The 22,285-nt window shown below is 38.0% G+C and overlaps 1 protein-coding gene across 16 annotated transcripts in view; it reads right to left on the bottom strand.

Annotated features, from left to right (window-relative positions):
* The window catches only part of rap1gapb (RAP1 GTPase activating protein b), a 104,396-nt gene that overhangs the window by 35,422 nt on the left and 46,689 nt on the right, over positions 1–22,285 (bottom strand). For 10 of the 16 annotated variants that reach the window (XM_013276620.3, XM_025907130.1, XM_025907126.1 and 7 more), the window contains one exon: positions 16,156–16,191. The exons of 2 other annotated variants lie outside the window; for them this stretch is intronic. Coding sequence is in view for 8 of the 14 variants with exons in the window: in XM_025907126.1 (XP_025762911.1) it covers positions 16,156–16,191 (36 nt within the window). In the remaining 6 variants the exon portion in view is untranslated. Of the gene's footprint in view, positions 1–3,674; positions 3,707–3,965; positions 4,118–16,155; positions 16,192–22,285 lie in introns of those variants that run through there. 4 more of the 16 variants (XM_013276618.3, XM_025907132.1, XM_013276617.3 and 1 more) reach the window with 2 other exon arrangements.

The following is a 22,285-nucleotide window of genomic DNA, read 5'->3' as shown; positions in this document are numbered from 1 at the left end:
AATTACACAGGGAACTTACTGGGAATATGCAAACCAATTAAGGTAGGGCAGAGAGGCAAGGGCACAGAAAGCAGGGCTAAACGAGGGAACGAGAAACACAAACAAATGAGTACAACTGAAGCCACTAAATATTTCAAGGTCTCTGACAGGGGATTATGTAGAGTGTCAGACAGACATTCAATAGATGGCGATTCCTTTTTTATTAATTGAATGCCTGTTCAAGAAGTTTGCTTACAAACATGTGTTATTTCTTAATATTAAATGCTACACAGCTTCTCTCATTCGTTACATAAAATTGCCCACAGTTACACTAAATACTCTGCTATGTTTGAATGAGCTCTGGATGTAGAACAGGTCACGCCTTTGAACAGCAGCTGGCAGATGTGAGGGTCACTGTGTCATGGTGGTTGGGTGCCTGGAACACAGGAAGCTCAACCCAAGAAACACCTATCTAGCTAGGTTAAACAGTGTGAGCTGCCCTGTCTATTGCCAAGCAGCCAACTGATGATCCCAATTGAGGGGTTTATTCTTTATCTAATTAAATATTTGCACACTCGTATTATTTAGACATATGTGTATACAAAGAAAAGGAGAGAAAAAGACAGAGAAAGAAAGTAAATCATGACTTATCACTTTCTCTCCTCTGCTGAGCAAAACACATTGCTCATACCAGTGTTAATGAAAGATCCTTGATCATCTGCTTTTATGGGCTGAGCCCACAGTCACCACTACAAACATAAATTTGTCATAGTTTTTTCTTCTTGACAACACATTCATCTCATAGTTACACCTATTTCTCTGTGGTATACATGCTGTACACAAAGCTTCCCTTTTTTTCCTTTTTGAGGTTGAATTCTTGTTACAGCTGGAACTGTATAGATGTGTGTGTCACCTAGCAACATCACCTAACCCCTGAATCACTCTAAGATGCTCCATTTAAAAAAAATAAGCCCAAAATCTAGGTTACACATGAAAGTTGGGAGAAATGAAAATAAATATGGGCACTATTAATAAATATAGTTTTTATTTTTTTTTAACAATTACCTCCAGTTATCCAAGTAAAACATATTCTTGATTTGCTGAATATTATATAGGACATGTATAAATGATAAATAATTATAAATAATTACCAAAATATGCCAGCTATGCATTTTAATTTCAAATTTCTTTGGCTAACAGTCTGTAAAAAGGAAGCGAAAAAGCATGACACAGAGCCACTTAAGGCTTTCATTTTTGACACGCTGATAACACCTAATAATAACTGCAAAATGCTCAGTCTATACAACACTACCAATGATACCATAGACAAACAGTGAATCTGCATAAGAACTGATATTGACCTTCAGGCCCTTTAATTTCTGGATTACAGTGTTATTCTAATTTTATTCTTCATTTCTGCTCCCAGAAGTTTCTGAAATGGACACAAAGCATCCTGAATCTAAATCCACCAATTAATCCTGTGTTTACCAGCCTCAGCCTCCACGGACTGCCAGGTCATGAGCTCTGATAAGCATTCCAGCTTCCTGTTCTCCAACCAAGGCGCAGGCTGTGCTGCACCTGCAAATGCCAACAAGCGGGGCAACACTGAATGCTCTACAAACGGGATTTAAAATATTATTTTGAGTAGTTTGTGTTTACAGGGGTACTGTAGTCACAGAGAGCATGCAGGGTCATGGTCAGACAAACAGAGGAAAACGCATTTATTTAGTTTATCAAATTAACAGTAAAATGTACTGGCCACTAAAATCTCTTCTCTAAAAGTCACATTTGGATCCAAGACTATGAAACCATACCAGCAAAACTAAATGGGTGCCAAACTTCACTCAAAGATATAATACATAAATACAACACAAACACACATCTAAATCTTTAAGCAGCAAAATAATAACATCAATCTCACATTAATAGTTATAACTCTGTTACAAACGCCCATATTCTCAAACAGCTACAGTTCTTTGCATACCCTCCTTAGTAGGGCCCATTAGGTATTTTTTCTAGAAAAATGGAACTGATCTATTCATATAACCAGAAAAGCTGCAGTTGTAGTTAATGTGGTTATTACAAAATTATGGAAAAAAAAAATCAAACATTAACCATTTGATTCACCCCAAAATAATTGCAGTGTGCTCTTTCGCTTGTGCTATAACCCTCTAACAAGTTTAATTAAAATTGGAAAGATTACTTTTTGTGTAATCTTGCTAACAAATAGACAACACGACAAATAAACATTATGTTATAGCTTGCCACAAAAGTTAAAAGGTATCGACTATTTGTCATTTTCTGTTTATTAGTTGCCTAACAACTCTGCCTTCAGTCAGCCTAAGGTCAGGTCTACAAGCATGAAAAAGCAGCAAATGGTTATCTAAAACGTTCATCTGAAGGGTCATCTGGGAGGCTCATCAGCAAAGATCTACAACGGTTATCAAACAAACAGTAGAGACCCCAGGCTAAATACTGGCTGAACATGAATATTGCACATGTCCGGCTCAATGATGCATTGTTTTTTTGGCAAACAAATGATAACCACGGGCACTGCAGGAGGAGTCAGATATCATCTGGTCGAGTGCTGCTATGGTAGAGTAACCTTGCCTATTAATAGTACAGTAAGTTTATCCATTAAAGCTTACCATAATGGGTTTAGGAGACAACTTATGCACAGCAAGGAAACCTCGGTGCATTTAAAATGAGATCACAAATACTATCCAGTGCTTTGTAACTAATGCCTAAATGAGGTAGGATTAATGTATGCAACAAGAAGAAATCAAACTTTTAAACTTATCTAAAATAAGAGCATCATAAAGATCCACGCAGTTGTGTTTGGTCCAATTAATTATTTTAGGTCATATAGTTACTGTCTTTGTAATTAAAACAAAAACACCCTACTATAAATTATCCAACTACATATGCAATTTGCACAGACAAATATAGACATGCATTTCAAATGCAAATCCCCCAACAAAAAGCAATAAAACAAATAAACCACCGATAAATAAAGTCAGCACAAGAACAACAAGCCCATTATCTAAACCACAACATATTTATTTATCCCGCTTTGCTTCCACTAGTACCGGGTGTAAAGCAGTTACTGTGTTTTGCTAATATGGTGATCAAAATCATCATCATCATGTCAGCTTTTCCCTTGATGTGTCACCACAAAACAGAGCCTGGAGTTGCTGCAAAATGAGTGAACTAGAGACTTTGCTTTGGCAAAGCACAAACTCTGCGGACACGCTGGCACATTTTCTGCTTGATAACTGTTGACATTACAGTCATACAAAGCTCAAATGAATGTGAGCGCTCAAACAACAGAATGCTATTTTCCAATTCATCGTCCTTGGAGCGGCTTCAGGTTTCACTCTTCAATAGCTCTGCAGATTAAATTCTTGCTCTTGGCTCGGGCTTCGGAGATTCATAAATACTGAACAAAAATAATATCAGGATCACGTTTTAGCTTTAAGAGTAATGTCCTGCTTGGCTGCATCCTTCCTTCTACCAACAACAACACGGACATGGACATGCAGACACTGGATGACACACACACCCACATGCACACACACGCAGCCTCAAAGAGACAAGTACACATAAACCCCTAAGCTTTGCAGGTCCACTTAGTAGAGAGCAACTAATCTAATCAAGTACAGCAGCTAATGCACAATGAAAGCAGAGTCATTTACTCGAGATGCCAGTCAGCCACTTCCTGGATGGACTAAAGAGAAAGAGGGAGGGAGATAAAGAGACCGAGAGAGAAAGTTCAACATTCAAAGTGGCATTTGATAGAGATCAATGCAGATCAGGATCAGATGGAAACACCTACACAAGAGTAAGACAGTTCTTTAGCTGTTTCTATTCTGTCATTCACTTTCTTTCATCTGTCTATCTTGGGTTGAGTTTGGCTCAATTCATCTATCTTTCAGCAGTTCATCCTAACAGAGCCAGTGCGCTCCATCATCTCTTTCCATGCTTACCCGCCTGTAGTACTGGCTCACTTGCAGCTCAATCTCTCCTCAACAACTTGGTGTTCCTCTATGTATCGCTCTCTCCGTTTGTCTGACTCACTCTCTATCCTCCAACACCTGCTGTCGGAGATCAGCCTCTCTCCTGTCAGATGATGCTGAGAGCAGCCCTCCCTTATCCTCTCTCTCCGTCCTGCCCTCCCTGTTTTGCTCTCTCCCTCGCTTCCCATTCCTCACATGCATGCCAGCGTTTTCCTGTCTGGTTTTATTCCGAGGCAAGCACAAACGCTCTTCTCTCTGTTTCTTACTCTCCCTCCCCGCAAAGTATCCCCTTTGTTTTTCCGCCTTCCTCCCACTTTTTCTGATGATCTATGATCAAGACGTGGCCATCCAAGTTTTGAGTGCTACTTTGCATTTTCCCCATTGCTTTTTAATAACAGATTCTATTAATTCAAAATGACCAAATGCTGCAGTCGGATGTTGGCTTGAAAGCAAGCTTCTTCTTTTTTTTATGATGAAAAAGGGACATTACCTAATCTGAACCACAGTATCAGATCTCTCTGTCCTATTATCTGCCTCACTCTGACAGCTTGTTTCAACATCATAAAACCCCTGCTGCACAAATTAGCCTAACCATTCCATTGTCCATTTGACACAACAGTGGCAGGCAGTTAGCTGAAAAGCTCTCCAATGTTGCAGATTTTGTAGCAGACTCACACATAATGGAGAAAATCACTGGCTCAGCCCACAGAGGAATAAGCACAGGGACTGTTGGCTAATGCATTACTGAGTAATCACATTTTCCTTTTTGTTAAGAAGCTAGAGACATGTTACAAATCAAGGTACAAAATCTCACACGGATGTTTGAACGACTTGAGTTATTTTCCATGTATGTATTTCACAGGGTATAGTATATGATATATATTAGCAAATTTCATACTCAAATCATTCACTGACCTTTCAGGATTACAAAACCTCTAACAATGAGGGACAAAAGACACAATTCTGGAAATAAACATTTCATCAGAGTTCATTCAGAAATTTTTTGTGACTGGCAGTAACACTCCCCTCTACAATGATGAAATTTTATTCAAATTTGGACTGTCACAATGTCCTCTTTTTGTTATTGCCAAAGCGAGGTTTACACTATCACAACATCTGTGGGAATTTTCTGAATAAAAGCTTTCAAATTCATCTTTAAATTGAGCACATTACTGGGCTGACCACAGAGTCAAGGTCAGTCTGCAATCCCAGTATATCAGCTGACAGCAACTCAGCTTAACGCCAAACCACATCAGCTGCTGCCTCACTTGCTACCATTCTTTATGCCTTATTGGCAAACTTCACATAGACCTACATAGGTAAAAACTGCTTGAGCCTGACGACAGCTGCTGCTCTCTGCACGTCATGCTGTAACCCAAGACCAAACGAACTCCACCTTCCATATTGTGTCGGACTTAATCTGCTTTGTTCTCTGCTGGAGTCTTGTTCCTGCTCTCCATGTCCCAAAACAAGGTCATAGAACAAAATGCACCAAGTCTTCTTCTGACCAAAGTGTATTTGCCTCTTTTGGAAATTATACTCAAAATGTTAATATAGAGTGGTGACGTAAGAGTCAGTGTTTATTAAACTATGATGCTTATTATCAATACAACCTAAATATAAACAACATAACAGAACTGACTTTTCCCCTCAATCTAGTTGTCGAGTTTTCAGGTTTTTCCTTCCCTTGTGTCCTCCTGCCCTCATACTGTACTTTCCTCCTGTCTATAAGACAGTAAAGGACAACAGTATGGCTACCCGCACAGTCACAAAAACTTCTATAAAAGGATTTCATATAATTTCCCAGCTTCTCGTGTCCACCTCTCTGCACCAAATATAGAATAGTAGAAGAGAAGTGTTTGTGCTTTCAGATTTTAGAACAGAAGTTATTATTCAAAATGAGTCACAGAAATTTTTTTTGGAGGGGGGGTTGTGACTCAGCTTTCTAACACTCAGTGCTATTTATACAAGACTATCCCACACATACAGCAGTTAGGAAGGTCTGATAAATGATCGAATATTTTAAAGAGAAATAAAGAAGGCTCTACTTTTACAAAACATCACTGTCTAACTGCTTACATATTTTCTATATGAAATATAAGCCAGGCTGCAAGTATTACAAAAGCTGCGAGAGGATGTGACTCAAGGCTTTTGATGGTCAATGCTAGTTCACGCCTACCACACCCATGAGAATATAATGTTCCGGGTAGCACATACACACTTACACAAGCCAGGGTGAAACAATGAAATGAACACAAAAACGCAGTTTTCATTTACTGCCCAGGAGATACTGTTACACTAGATAACCTATATTCTGCTTTTGCAGCAGATGAAGCTGCTACCAGCCACCAAAGAAAGATTCCCCAGGGCTTGCAGGAATCACCTAGACATAGTTGAGCCCCAACAGGTAGAGGAGAGAGGCAGCATGAAGCATGCAGGTTAAGTACAATCAACACCTTTCTGCCTGTTAAAGCCTCTGAGCTGCCAGCGGGGTGGAGCTGGAGATGAAAGAGGATCTATGCTTACATGGGGCACAACAAATGGAAGTCAGACTAGAAGCAGGTTGACTATACACATTATCACTACTTTTTTCTGCCCCTCAGAGTTAGTATATGGGAATTCAGTAGTGTTAAGTTAACCATACGATTTGCAATTATGGGAGCAACTATATGTGGTTCATGCTGAATCTTTTTTTCCAGTTCCCCTCTATGTATTTCTCACTGTGACTCTGTGTCTGCACTCAGTGCCCTCCTGAGGCAGCCTGACTAAATTTAACATTTAACATTTACACACCACACACTGCACAGAGTATTCAGCATTTAAAGCAACACTGCTAACGTTTTAATTTTAAAGATTTTTTTTTCCTTTTGACATGACATATACACTATATATACTAGCAGACACTAAGACATACTTGACTTCCTCCCTTAAAATGTTATGCAGCCACGTCAGTGTTATTTGTAGCTATCCTCCCTCCACCAGCCTGCAGTTTTTAATTCTTCAGCACCTCTCATGTACAAATTTTACTGAGCCCTTGGGTATAGCTGAAATATTTTTAACAGTACCTTCTTCTGGTGAATTGTGGCTTTGAAAGTTCCAAAATCAAACCTAGTTTCTGATGTCTTAAGACTGATCTCAGTTCTACCAGTGGTTTAGGAGCTCTGTAATCAGCACAAATATAATGTATGAGGCAGAGCCGTCAGCTTTCACGCCCCTCTTCTGCTGTGGAACCAGCTCCTAGTTTAGATTCAGGGACAGACACCATCGCTGCTGCTGAGATTAGGCTGAAAACCTTCCTTTTTGATAAAGCTTATAGTTGAAGCAAGTGACCCTCAGCCGTCCCTTACTTAGAATGCAACAGGCCTAGGCTGCTAGGGGTTTCCCATGATGCACTTCTTCTTCACTCGCCTCTATTCTCCCTCTATGTGTTTATACACCACATTTAAACATTATTATTGATTTCTAGCTCTCTTCCACAGTGTGTCTTTTCTCCCTCCCCTTACATCTCAATCACAGCAGATGGCCATCCCTCCCTGAGCCTGGTTCTGTTGGACATTTCTTCCTGTTAAAAAGGGGGTTTTCCTCCCCACTGTTGCCAAGTGCTTGCTTATTTGGAGTCATCTGATTATTAGGCTTTTCTCAGTATTTTGAATATAAAGCACCCTTGAGGTGACTGTTGTTGTGATTTGGTGCCATATAGTAGCCTTAGGGTGCAGGACGTGGCTTTGAACTTTTTTGTTCTTTTTAAGGTTGGAAAAGGAAGCAGTCCTTTCACAATAACAGTGTTGTCAGCACTCCCAGAACCCCACTGGCTCCCATAATTACTTAGATATTGTGTGCCCACCTCTATTGATTTTGGCAGTCATAATCTGGACTCAAACTGAGTGTGAAATCACATGACCATGGTGTGGCAGGTACCATATGGTTGACAGATTACAGCTCATCCACAGTTTACCAATACTGTAAGTCTCTGTTTTTCTTTTCTTGGCATAAAGTCATATGCTATATGAAGGACTTTAGATTTAAATGAATTTGTATCTCCACAAAATTAAACTTTTACGTTCAGTTTAGGCAAAAGTGGTTTTAAAATATTCTAATTTGTCCCTAAATTATACCATAGCCATGTATGGCTCTTGTTAGTATTTTCTTCTATTTCCTCTATGATTTTTGACAGTGATTTTGATTGCAATGTGTTTATTCATCTATTTTCCTGTCCCTGCGACTTATATCAAGTTTGCAAAGAGCTTTTACCAATGACCCATTAATACTTCCTTTTTAAAATGTGTCAGGGATGTTTGGATCACATGTGGAAAGCAATGAATACAGATATTAGCAACAAAACCCAGATCCTAAGTGGATGTTCCCCGATGTAACCCCAACAACAAAATAAGGAGATAATAAGTCATCAATGGAGGATGTTTCTTTAAAAATTACAAATAACTTTGTCTTAACAGCCTTAACAGCTGAAACTGTTTAACGCAAATACACTTTTTTCACTTTTTTGTTAACTCAATAAAAGAAAACTGACATTTTTGTAGTGACAGACTAAGTAACAAAACCTGAAAACTAAGTGATTATCTGGACAAAATGAAAAGAGAAATGTTTAATCGGTTTTTTAACATTTAATTACACTTACACTTTTTAGCTACACATATTCAACTGCTTATTAATGCGCATGACACTCATTGCATACACTTAGGCATGCAGATATAGGGAAGATGACTTGGAGAAGTTCAAACTGAGCATTGGAATGTGGAAGAAAGATGATTTAAGTGAATTTGACTGTGCCATTGTTGTTGTGCTAGCTTGAGAACTTCTGCAACTGCCGACTGAGACAAGGTTCCATGCAACCTTGTCTCATTTCCAAAAAATAATCAGTTAGCGGCAGTTCTATGGGTGAAAATGCATCACTGATGTCAGAGTTTAGGGCAGAATGGCCAGACTGCTTCAGGGAATATGATTGCAAAAGAGGAGTTCTGAATGCACATCATGCTGAATCTTGAAGCAAATGGCTTACAGCAGCAGAGGCCTACTGTAGCCTATACACACTGGGTGGCACTCTTGTCAGCTAAGAACAGGAAACTGAGGCTGCAGTCCACATGGATTCAACAAAACTGGACAAAAGAGACTGGAAAAAGGTTGCTTGATCTGATGAGTCTTGGCATACTTTGGGCCTCTTACTGACCATCGTTTAAATGCTGGGACTGACCTGAGTATCATTGCAGACTCTTTTTATGACAACAGTGTACTCATCTTCTGATGGCTACTCCAGCAGAATACAGTAACACACCATCTCACAGAGCTCAAATCATATCACACTGTTTTTTCAAACATTGAGTTAACTGTATTGAAACATTATCCACAGTAACCAGATCTCAAAACTTTGGGATGTGGTCTAAAGCGAGGTTCACATCATGGTTAACAAATGTGCAACAACTGCATGATGCTGTCACATCAATATGGTCCAAAATCTCTGAGGCTTGTTTCAAGCTCTTTCTTTGATTCTATGATGCAAAGAATTAAGGCAGTGCTGAAGGCAAGAGGGGCTCAATTTTAGCAAGGTGTACCTAATAAAGTGTACATAGTAAGATTGTAAACTTACACAACTACAAATAAAGTTTTAAAATCAAAACCTTACACTTTCAGGGCTCTAATCATGAAGGAACAGAATCATAAGTGGATTGAAGCAAACACCACTCCTAAGTTTCTGAGTGTCTCTGTGACTAATTGGGTGATTAGAGCTATTGGGATTTTATTGGCTTTTCCCTGTGGCACAAAAGGCCACAGAACCCCCCTCCCCCCCTCACCACCACTAAACAACATAGTTAACTTCAAAAAGAGAAATAAATGATACTTAAAGGATATGATGTGAAAAGCATGAATATAAAGGAAACTGATGTACCACAAGATAAAATGGTGATTCAGGCACATAAAATCAAGGTAGCACATGATAATTAGAAAGTACGGAAGATGAAAAAAAAAAAAAGCTCAGACCAATTATCACTACTGACGACATCAAGTGATTATGAGTCATTCTAGAAATCTCATCACCAAACGACATTGTCTTCCCCATTTTACAGACAAAAGAAAGTGCCACGCTTCATCTCCAGTGACAACCTGGGCTTCGGAAATTAGCTTAGAAATATGTGACACTAATTGCATATACGTCATTGCATAAGTGTGAGGACTGATTTGATAGTGTCATTTAGAAACAATGCCCATAACTGTCACAAAGCAAACCATACATGCATACACGAGTCAAACAGTTACACTGTTGGTGTGATGCACAATTTCCTCCATCATCATCGTCATCATTCGGCTTTTCTTTCTTTCATCCTGCTCACAGAGATATATGCAGGCGCTAATTGATGTGTCTCCTGATGTGAGATGTAATAGAGCTTGATTACATGGAGTTGACCTTCTGATAATTCCAGATGACTACAACATCAGGCACCGTTACCCTCTCAATAAGCCCAAGCTTTTCAATTAATTAACTAAAAATGTCTTTATATTGAGACAACAGGGAAGAACATGAACAAGATGTTTTTGTAAGGTTATAAGAGATTTAAAGAGTAGATATTATGCTCAACTCTAAACATTTATTATTGTAATCTCCTTGAGAAGCTTTACCCAGTTTACAGTTCTTCAACTTATACCGGTCTTTTGTGCGAGCCTTCAGTGTGACAAAAACTATTTTATTATCTTCTGTGCTACAAGAAAATGATTTGAATAGTGAGAAGGTGGGCAGTACTTTAAAAAGATCCTAACATACAAAGTCATCATTTACCATCCACAGCTGCATGCTAGTATCTAATTAACTGAAGAGGCGTACTAAATATAATAAATAAGGCAACCCCCATCTGGTACAATCACCATCACACTGCTGCTTTCTGACTTTGGCCTCAGAACAACCTCAATAAGTTGACCAGATTCCAAACACACTGAGTTGTAATGATTTTATCTGTGAACTTACTGTGGAATAGACAGACAGGGTTGCAGGAGAGGTCTCTTTTTGGATTTGGATACCAGTCAAAATGACACATAGTCAGCCCATAAACAAACAAAAACAAAAGTCAATACCGCTTCTTTTTACCCATGATAAAATAGAGCTGTCTGATTTCTGTTAAAAAAAACTGTCTAAACAAGTGCTGTGTCACCACTCAAAATGATACAAAAAAGGTTGTGAAAGGATTTTGCTCTGTTCTCACTGAAAGCCTCTAGAGATAATTAACATTAGTCACACTAATTGTATTATGCAAGATATGAATAATAAGATAAGAGGTTCTTATGAAACAAAAGCATATTTGGAGAGGCTGTTTTGGAGTGTGATTTTTTTTCTGTTTTAAGCTCGAAACATTTAAATTGAATATTACATTTATTTTCTATTTTCGAGGCATCCTTTAAAAATCTCTTTTTCCATAACTGCAAAATCCTAATTGACAATACAGGTAAAGATGAGGTAAGTATAGGTAATCAACAAACCACTGTAAATAAAACTAAGTGTACACAGACTGTAAACACAACTTCAGTTTTGTTACATTAGACTTGTGCAAACAACAAGACAGGCAATAGTATGAATGGGGCAGAGTGCTGAAGCTCAAGATGAAGGGAACAAAGGTTCTTGGAGAGTGACACCAGCCACGCAGAGCAACTGATATTCAAGCCAAGTGACGATCTGGTCAAATTGGTGCTAGGAGACAACCAATGAGCTTTCAGAGTGCACTAGCATAATTTAGAGCAAAAAAAGGAACACAAGAGAACAACTAACCTTGTGCACTTCATATTATATATAAAAATACTGTAGGAGGTCATAAATGTTTGATGGTACGATATGAACTGCCCTAGAATAACCTGGTGAGTTAAACTCTGTACCAACAGATACAGGACTGTCCAACTCATTGAGTACCAAAATGAACTCATTTTGATGCAGTTGCCTTTTCACCCGTTATATCTGAATCCAAATAAACATCTGTGGGATACCAAGGCAATACAGGAAGAAATAAAGGGTATGACACAATATTCCTTCTTTTTTTTTTAGCTTCTTTATGTTGCATTTATGCTTTTAGGTTTATGACTCCTGACAGCAGTTCCAATGTGGAAAATATAAAAGGTTCAACAAGTTTGTTTTTCCATCCGACAGTCGCTGAGCTGCAGTTGGCTACGCTCTCTTCCTGTTTGCTTTCTCCCCATGACACTGACCACCATATTAGGATGAATACTGGCCATTAACAGCAATCTGAAGTGGCACGGATACCCAATTACAGGCCTCTTCGCCTCACTCTTTTTCATCTTTTAACACTGAAGAGCACTTCATTACCACTCATCGCCTAGTGTCAGTCAAAGGCTCCTAGCACTTGTACTGTTCAGATTAGATGGCTACAAGGCAACAGCTGTGCACACACACAATATAAATATATCCCACTATCCCAAAATAAAAGCCCCTTCAGGTGTGTCCTGTACCAAATGAGTTAACTAGTAGTGATTTTAATTTATACTTATAAATATAGATGCAGTATAAAAGAAGTACTATTTTTCCAGTGTATCTTCAGTATCAGAGTCTGCATACATCACTCCAGCATTATTCCAGTGCTTTCCCTCATTAGTGGAAAACTGAGTTGTTAAGAATGAAAATATGGCCACTTTCAGATTGACAATTTCTTGCAGAAATGCCATGGCATTTATTCTGGCCTGCTTATTGCAGCACAACAGGATCTTTAGACTGAGGAAGATAAGCACCACCATTATTCAGAGCAATCAAGTTAATGAGTGTTTAATTGGGAACTGTGCTGTGAGCAGTTTAGCAGTAACATAAGTGTTTTCTCACTTTTCACAAAGTGAACCTCTTTGTCCAAGTGATTCAGGGCTCATCACGAGCTGAAAGTGCATTCTAGAGTAAGGTGACGGAGATACTGGTGCTCGTTAAGAGTGACAGAAAAGTGTGGACGCTGCGTGTTTGTCCACCGTCACACTCACTCACACCGACAGTAGTCCTGGCTGGTTGAGAATAATGTGATGGATCTGAGGCAGTGGCACATGGCAGGGAATCCAAGAAACCCAGTTTTAATGACACACACTTGGAGCTCATATCGTAAATCTTCCCGACATGGTCCTGTGCCTCTCACAATAGCTGTGGGACAGGCTAGGTAACAGAGGTGGAGAGATGCAATTAGTCACACACTAACAATCAAAAGTTTGGAAATATGTATGTATTGAAAAACAGATTTAGTTTTAATTGAAATAAATTAAATTGATTGGGGATGTTGAATATGATAATTAATGATTAATGGAGTCACATATGAGGCTATTGCATTAACCTCCATAGGGTTAATGGAATAACTGCGAGCATACAGAGGCTAAGCTTCATCGGCCATCACCACTGTTTTCTGATTGACACATTGTTTTACCTGTTCCAGGTGTGTCAGTTTAAAGGTGATTGATCATTGGGAAAAAAAAAAAAACATTCGCAATTAAACAAGGCTAACAACTGTCATGCTTATTTTAGATACAATATAACAGCGGTCCCCAACCCCTGGGCCATGGACCTGTACCGGTCGGTGAGTCGTTTGGTACCGGGCCGCGAGAGTTGAGCCACGGGTGTGAAATTTATTGTTTTCGGGGTTTTTATCCTTAACTCGGTTTCCCTGGGACTTTTCCCGTGTGTTATGAATACATTTTCTATATATTTTCATGTACCTTATATTTGTTTTGTAGTTGTGCGTCTTATTTTGAAAGAAATATTTACGCGTTAGAATAGAATAGAATAATCCTTTAATTGTCCCACAAGGGGAAATTTGGTTGTAACAGCAGCCAGAAAGACACATATACAAACAAACAGTACACAGGACACAGAACAGAAACATACACAATTTTTCTTACATATTTACATTAAGGACAATGGTTATTATAAACAGAGTACTGTACAGTTATTAAATTAAATATAAATAACTACAGATAAGAGGCAAACCAGGCTGTAGTGTGAATCGGTTGATTAACTTATTGCAGTTACAGCGCAGATGTAAACATCTGTGATTGTTGGGAGCAGTTCTGAGAGCAGTTCCATAGCGACCAGAGAGGACAAAATATTGTCTGACATTAAACCGGTGCATGGCGCAAAAAAAGGTTGGGGACTGCTGCAATCCAATCCAAACAACATTATTCCATCAGTGAAACTGATACTGGGCCTTTAGATCAAAGCAAAGAACTCTTGATGCTAAACGTGGAAGATAAAATAAAAACGTGATGGCCCGAGGCTGCTTTTTGATGGTAAAGTGGGACATTTATGCAGAATAAAAAGGATCTAAGTTGATCTTTCCATTTTGCAACAGCATGACAAAAGCACAGTTCCAGACTATGTAAGCGCTATTCAGACAAGATGTAGCCAGCTGGTTATCTGCTACAGGATATTAACCCTATTGACCTACTGTGTTAGCGAGTTAAATGTGTGTTTCCTATCAAAACAATCCAAACTGCTCAAACTACTTTCTAATCTAAAACTAATTTCTGCAGATTACAAAAATAAACTCACCCCAGAATACTGAAGATCTAAAATTCTGCGCTGCAAATGAATTAAACTTTATTAAGCCTTTAATAAGCAAGCCTTGCACTTGCATTTCCTTTTTTAACTGATCAAAATGTATAATTTGCTCAGTGACTGCATTTTTCCAAGTATGCAGAGCTGTTAGAACAAAATGTAATGGACAAATAAACTCCTCAAGAAATCCCTCATTGTGCCCCAAATAATTTGATAGTAAATATCTTGCTGATATCTTGCTTTTTTCCCCCACTTTCTAATCTAAATGCAGCCTGAGACTGATGGAATACACAATTGGCATAATGACTCAGTGATTACAATCACAAAGCAGTGCTGTGGATAACTAGAACCTGCATAGCCCTGCCCTGAGGCGCCATTAGCATCTGCTTCAGACCTGTTTGCAACCGAGAGAAATTGAAATTCTCATAATGAGATTCAGCGGGTGTGCGAGGGTGTATTCTCCTCCAATGAGCTTGAATTATCCATGCACCTTCAATTTCCTCCTTTCAGTATATCCATCTATTGTCCTTTCCAAAGTCATTATGACTCAATTTTTGTTTAATTCGAAAGCCTATTTGATGTACAATAACAAACCAAGGCATTTTTTTTTGCAAATTCTCCCTGAACAAAAAACAAAGAAAATAAAACTAAAAATGCTATTTTCATGTGCCACATACACATTAAGAAAATCTAAATAGTATTTAGCCTAATTATAAAAACAAATGATATTGTAAACATGTAAATGATTATTGTATAGTAGACAGTTTGTGATACTGACCTTTGTTTCCTTGGTTTAATGTTTTAAGAAATTGTATTCATCTACACTTATCTTAACAACAGTAATAATAAGTGCAAAGATATACAAGCACAAACTTGCATATAAACATAAATGAATCTCAATCCAGTAGAGAAACCTGGAAAGATATACTTGTGTAAAAGTGGTATTATCAATTGTTCTGAGAACTCTCGATGGCTGAGATCTCAGAGGCGTGTGCTCTACATGGCCAGCTGGTATTACACACATTTTTATGCTTTCTGTCTCCTTCCATCTGTTCTTGCCCCTGTATTTCCAGCCGCACATTCCCTGTACATGCTGTGAGACTACCTGCCAAGTATGGAACATTACAAGCTCCTCTTTGATCATATACAGATGTCCCGAGTCATCAGAGCAGACAGAGTTTTCCAGTGACAATAAAATTACAAGCATATCTGTGACTTTTATAGCCAGAGAGGAAAGCAGCCTTATTATCCATTACCATCTTTTCCTGAGATCATCACTTTGTCCTGTTGACAAAATCATATTCTGAAATTATTAAAGTGGATAAAAGTAAGTTTGTGGGGGTTTTTTTCATGTATTTTTTACATTCAAATTTTTATTGCTGCAGCATAATTGTGTTGGCCATGAAAAACTACAGCATACAGAACAGATCTATTCATGTTTAATTCTCTACTGAGACAACTGATGCTCCATGTGCATTAACATTTTTGGTTGGCCGTGCTGAATGGGAAGAGAGTCTTAAAGCCTCAGTCTCCTAAGGTGCTGTAAATGCAGCATTATGAAGTGGAGTGCATGGGACCAGTGAAGTGTGAAACTAAATGTTCTTTGCTTTTCATAAGGAGGGGACTTACCATAAACTTCTGGTCCTGGAAAAGGTCTTATCAATTCTAGAAAGAAACAAAGTGACAATATGTTACTTGATAATGATCTTTGATTTTCCTATGAATAAAAAAGTTTGCAAATGTAAACATGGATATTGCACCTTGCTCTTTACTCAGATGTTTTGCACTGCCCCCGTGTGGATATTTTTTGGCCACTTGTAAACACAGACTTATCAAATGGTTTATTTGTACATGGAGAATATCAGAGCTTTTCTTAACTGTACTGATTCCTCTTTAATTTCCCTTTTACTCTCTATGAATTTTGTTTCAGAGCGCCTTTTCTACATGTTTTTTATTTTCTGCTAAATTATTGATCATCTAGAACAATGCTTATCACAACTATAGCATGTGGTGTAGCATACTGATAACAGGACCATTAATCTGAATCAGAATATCTTTATTGTCATTGTAACATTAAGTGCAGTCCCTGCGGTGTCAAGAAAGAAAAGTTTAATAAAACAAAAGGGAATAGCAATAAGAACCAGTGAAAACTTTAGGCATAGAATTAAGACACATGGGGTGAACAAATAGTTCTTCAACTTAGCTTTGTAAACCTGCACAGGTTTACAAAGCTAAACCTGTGGCCTAATATCTTCAGCGAGGTTGTTCCACAAAGCTGGGGCACAGAAAGAAAAATCAGGCTCCCCAGTAGTCTTTTTTCTGGTTTTAGGAACTTTTAGAAGGCCAGTATCCTGAGATTGGAGAGCAGGGGGTGGAACATAGAGGTGAAAAAGGTCAGAGAGATATGAAGGTGCCAAACCATTTGAAGCCTTATATGTGAGCAACAGGACCTTAAATACTGCAAGGCAAGCAATGAAGAGATTTCAGTACTGAGGTAAGTGCTCAAATTTCCCAGTTTTGGTTAAAATGCAAGCAGCTGCATTTTGTACCATCTGTAAACCTCTAAAACTTTTCTTCGGTTACCCAGAAAGCAGAGCGTTACAATAATCAATGCGTGAAAAGACAAATGCATTGTTACGCCCCTCTGCAGCCGCTAATCTCCTCAGTGTGTTCAGCTGGTGCTAATTGACCACACCTAGTCAGGTGTCTATAAAAGCATACCTGAAGCTGGCTTTCAGGGAGGCTCACTAGCCCTTGCCTTGGTAGTACCAGCTATTTTAGCCAACTTGCTATGCATTTTAAGATAAAACCTCTTTTCACCTAAATTCTGGTGTTTGTCTCCTTATTTATGTTGTGGCTTTTGAGCTGGATCGTAACAGCATGCACAAGAACCTCTGCAGTGTCATGAAACTTGTCTGATTTTAGTTATGTTCTTTAGGTGATAAAAGGCAGTCCTTATTGTCTCTTTTACATGAGACTTGAAGAGTGCACCGGGTCAAACCACATGCCCAAGTTCATTACCTTGTCGCTGCAATTTATGACACGGTCATCAATTTTGAAGGTGATGTTTTGGGACAAGTACTGAATTGAAATTATCAGATAACCAGCCCCTAATTTCCGACAAGCTTCTAGTTTAGGCAGGTCAGCACAGTATCCAATGGTTAAAGCAGTGGTTCCCAAAGTGGGGGTATGAATAAAAAAAAAAAAATGCTTGGACCTTGGTAGAATAATGGACAGGTTTTTTGACAGGGCTCTCACACAAATGCAAGGCAGAAGATGAAGCATCGCCAAATATGCTTCCAAACCAACTTCCTTCCAAGCCAAAGACTAGAAAATATGATGAAGCATATCTTGCCTTTGGCTTCACCTGCACAACAGTGGTGCCAAGTAAGGGTGGGTTTCAATAATCGATTTTCCGATTGATTTATTAAATCCTGAATCGATTTTTAAATATAAATGTATTTTGCCAGAAACCCCAAGATCTCAGGTTAAGCTCACAAAACTATGTCAACAACCACCAAACAGCTAAAACAGGAAATGAGGGCAGGTAAACGGATTCTACAAAAAGATGTAAACACAAAGCACCGACCCGATCCATCAGAATCTGTGAGATGTCAGCTTTCTCACCCGACGGCAAGTCAGTGCTGAAATTCGACATTACAACTAACAGTCTGAGATCTCCCAGATAGGTAGGATCATAGCCATGATGATACATTTACTGTATTTCCAAAATATTTTTTTATGATTCTGTAACGGTTAATCAGAATATATAGAAATTATGTGGTCACAGTTGCCCCAAAGCACTAAGTTAAATTAAATAATACTTTGAACTTCTTAGAAATTAACTTTTTAATGCTAAAATATAATTATTGTTGGTATATATGAATTTTCCAATGTACTGTTTTATGAAAAGCAGAAAAAGTACAGTAGCAAAACACATAAAGATGTCAAATTACAGTCATTGTGTAATAGGTGAATCTTACTTTTAATTAATTTCAGTTCAGCAAATTTAGTAATTAAAACATTTTTTTAATTGTAAAAGTGTTTCACAGGTTTCTAAGATAACTCTGTTTCCTTGTTTTAAGGACAGGTGGTCTAATACATTCAACAACAACAGTATTTATACACACATACAGAAAAATCAAAGAATTTTGCATGACGTGGATGAAAATTTTCATAATAACACATGAACTTAAAAGATTTCATATGGGTTTTCTTTACAAGAACTCTTTGTCATTACAAGTTCACAGTAAGAATCAAAATCAAATCACTTCACAGTCGAACTCAAGTGGACGTTTGCGCCCAGTCTGAAGCGATTCCCCCAAGGTTTTCCTGACATATCACTTTTACCAGAAAGGGAGGGCTGTGTGGCTGTGCAGGCATCCTCATAACCCCAAAATATCAATCATGTCAAACATAACTTATGTAAAGCTTAACTGTATTAATTGTGGACTGTTACTGTTATGTGCTGATATGAGGAATGGCAGAGAGAAAGAATATTTGGTTTTTAGTCAAATTAGTTGCCAGGGAAAATATGAGATAAGAGAACAAAGTGGTTATTTTTCTTCCGCTGGTTTTCTTCTGCTGGTACACTATAGTTAGTCAGCAAGTCAGGTTTTCTGTGTGGTTGGTGTTTTGTTTTGTTTTTTTCATTACAAATGATCAAGGACAAATTCTCCTACCTGGATCAATTTTTTTTTTTAAGCAAAACCAGATGCTTGAGGTGGACAATCAGTCTACTAATAATCACTGCTTATCCCTTTCTCCCCATGCCTAAGCCGATCAAACAATTACTGTGGTTACTTTATGCTAACACAATCGCAGGCATTCATTCCACTTATTGGTAAAGAAATATCATCTCCTTTAAATTTACAAAGGAAAAAGCCACCTTAAGTTAGGTTCAAGTATATAAAAAGAAATGGGGAAAAGCGGCTCTTTTCTTCTTCAAGATCATTTTTTGAAGGAGTAATATTTTATATAGTCAGTACCGCTGTACTGTTGCTAAACTCAGTTAACATCGACAGAAAGGCAGCATATTGACTGATTGATTTTTCTTAACCAGTCTCAGATAAAACCTTTCAAAATGATAAATGAGATTTCTGGGTTTAGGATGTGCAGGAATTAAATGCAAAGTCTAACCCAGTTTTTCTACTGCAACGTATTCCAAAACTTGTTAAATGTCAGACTCACAGAGGTAGTGCACTTCCTGCCAATGTTAAAGAAAACATTTTGATTCTTGTCTCCAGTAAAAGTAGAAATACTGCAATTTAAAATACTCTACTACAAACAAAGCATGTAATAAATATTAGCCTAGTAACGCTTGCATCTATAAATAAAAGAGCATTTATGTGTGATATGAAGCTTACAGTGATTTGCATGGATGTGTAAGTAACCTCTCTGTTTTGTTAAAGTGAAAGCCTTCTATATATTTGGTAGTTGAATAGAACAGAATATTATTAATATTTTTTATATTCAGCCCTGCAGCTGGCTTCAATACTATCGATAAATTTTTTCCATAATGCCTTTAAAAAAATGGGTTGATATTTAGTAGCATGCCCACACCACTGGGTGGCAGGACAGAACTAAGTGGTAAAAATGGAGGTAGATGTCTTATCTGGGTATTTGGTGTCTCTGTGATTCCTCTACCTGTGTAGTTCACCAGTCTGCTACTAGCTTAACCTCTGCTTCTCTCCTCCTTCAATAAGCATGTCTGTTGCCAGAATATTGGATAAACTTGTGTGCGAGACGAGGGGTATGATGTAAGAAAGTGAAACACCATCACTGCAGTGTTTGATATATCAAACACGTTATTGCATTTAACATTTGCATGGCACAGACGGCTAGCCTGTGGTTTTGTCATTAGATACATGTCACTTTTGTTCATGACTGTAAACCTTACGTACGCAGGACTTTGTTCTTCTTCTTTGTTTGTTGTAAAGTGGAATGGAAATATTTCCATCAGCGATACGTTTGATCGATATCAATGATGTCTTCCTACTGACTCAGCAACATGTTGTTTTGGTAGTAACAGAAGGGGTGAGAAACTAGCCATAACATAAACAACTATGCCTCCATCTTTTGTAGAAACACAAAACTTACTCAAGTGCTGACTGATAGGAGAAACATAACAAAACATCCTGTTATACAGGTTAGTATAACAACTCAAAGCTATGAAACAGACTGAGAGTTTCATTTTGGAGGCTTTTAAGTAGAAACATGTTCCAAGAAACAGCTTTATAATCTCCCATTATGTGCATAGGAATCAGATGCTTCTGATACTGTCTACATGTTCTGATTAGGGCTGTCAACGTTAACACAGAAAAATCCGTCATCACGATTAACACAATTAAAATTTTTAACGAATTTAACCCATCTGGAGCACAGAATGGACAAACTTTGGACAAACTGCTCGAAATGCATTGACACAGACATATCAGGGATTTTGAGTCGTTCTGCGCTCCAGATGGGTTAAATGTGTTAAAAATTTTAATCGCGTTAATCGTGATGACAGATTAATCCGCGTTAACGCATTAACGTTGACAGCCCTAGTTCCGATACATAATTTTATCTTGGGTGTTTGTCTTATTATATTGAACAGTTAACTGCATTTGTTTTAAAGTTGTTACTTGATGACTTTCTTTGGTCTGTTCCTGGTTTTTGTGTTATCTGCCCATTGACTGGGTATAGAAATGTATTGGGTGCAGTTTTTGGGGGGATATTAATGTTAGATACTGTCCATGTGGATTTTATAATTTTAACTGGGACACTTGGCTTATTGTATAGACTTACCAACTAAAGTTGATAAAACAGAAAGATGTGTTTTTATGTATTTCTATTTACAATTTGACCCACCCAGGGACTGCGGACCAAAATTAGCTTGTAGCTAAACCTCATACAATGCATCTTTTCTCTAAGGAGATTATTTCTGTTTGTACATCGTTCCTGACAAATAAAGTGAAAATGAAGTGTCTCACAAATGCTAAAAGAAATTTTCTTCAAGCCAGTTATTTTATAGTAGTATAGTAGTTATATTGGGACACACATGCATACTGAAAGACACACAAAGTAATACAGTGATAATGCAAATGGTAAACATGTTACTAATAAAAACAATGAATCATGCGAATAATAAATGGGAACAAGAGAATGTCAAAAGAAATTGAGTGTGCCAGTGCACGTGCTGCTGGTTGAGCTCTGAACAGTCAATAGCTTTCTGGAGGTTGCAGGAATACTCGGAGAAAAATGTAGGCTGCCTGAAATAAAGCTAGATAAAGAAAAAGAAGCACATGTTGAACAGACGTTTTAATCTCAAGGAAATTTTCTTTTAAAGGTCAAAACATTTCCAGGCATCCTATCTTTACCTATAACCTATCCTAAGTGTTCCTGTCCCAAAAGACTAGCAGATCCCCTCAACTTCCAGTCTCACAGACTGTTGTTAAAAGAGTGGCAAATATGTCCCTGTCTGAACTTTTCCGAGATGTTTTGCTGCCATCAAATTCAAAACGATCAATTTTTTTATGACACATATTCTCACTATAATCATATAGTGAGTCAGAGAGGTCGGAGAGATGGACCTTGATGAGGTCACTGGGTTTAAAGTGAACAGCCTCACATAAAATAACCAAACCAAAAACTTGTTTAGTCAATTTGGATTAGGATGGTTTTTCTGAGTAAGATTGCTCAGAACTATAAAAGAAATGCCCATGATGAGAGCAGGTGAATTAAGTTTCAATGCTTTTCTTATACGCTTTAACTTTAA

Source organism: Oreochromis niloticus, linkage group LG5 (assembly GCF_001858045.2).
Source record: "Oreochromis niloticus isolate F11D_XX linkage group LG5, O_niloticus_UMD_NMBU, whole genome shotgun sequence".
Taxonomy (NCBI): Eukaryota; Metazoa; Chordata; class Actinopteri; order Cichliformes; family Cichlidae; genus Oreochromis; species Oreochromis niloticus.
This window is presented reverse-complemented; position numbering and strand designations above follow the sequence as displayed.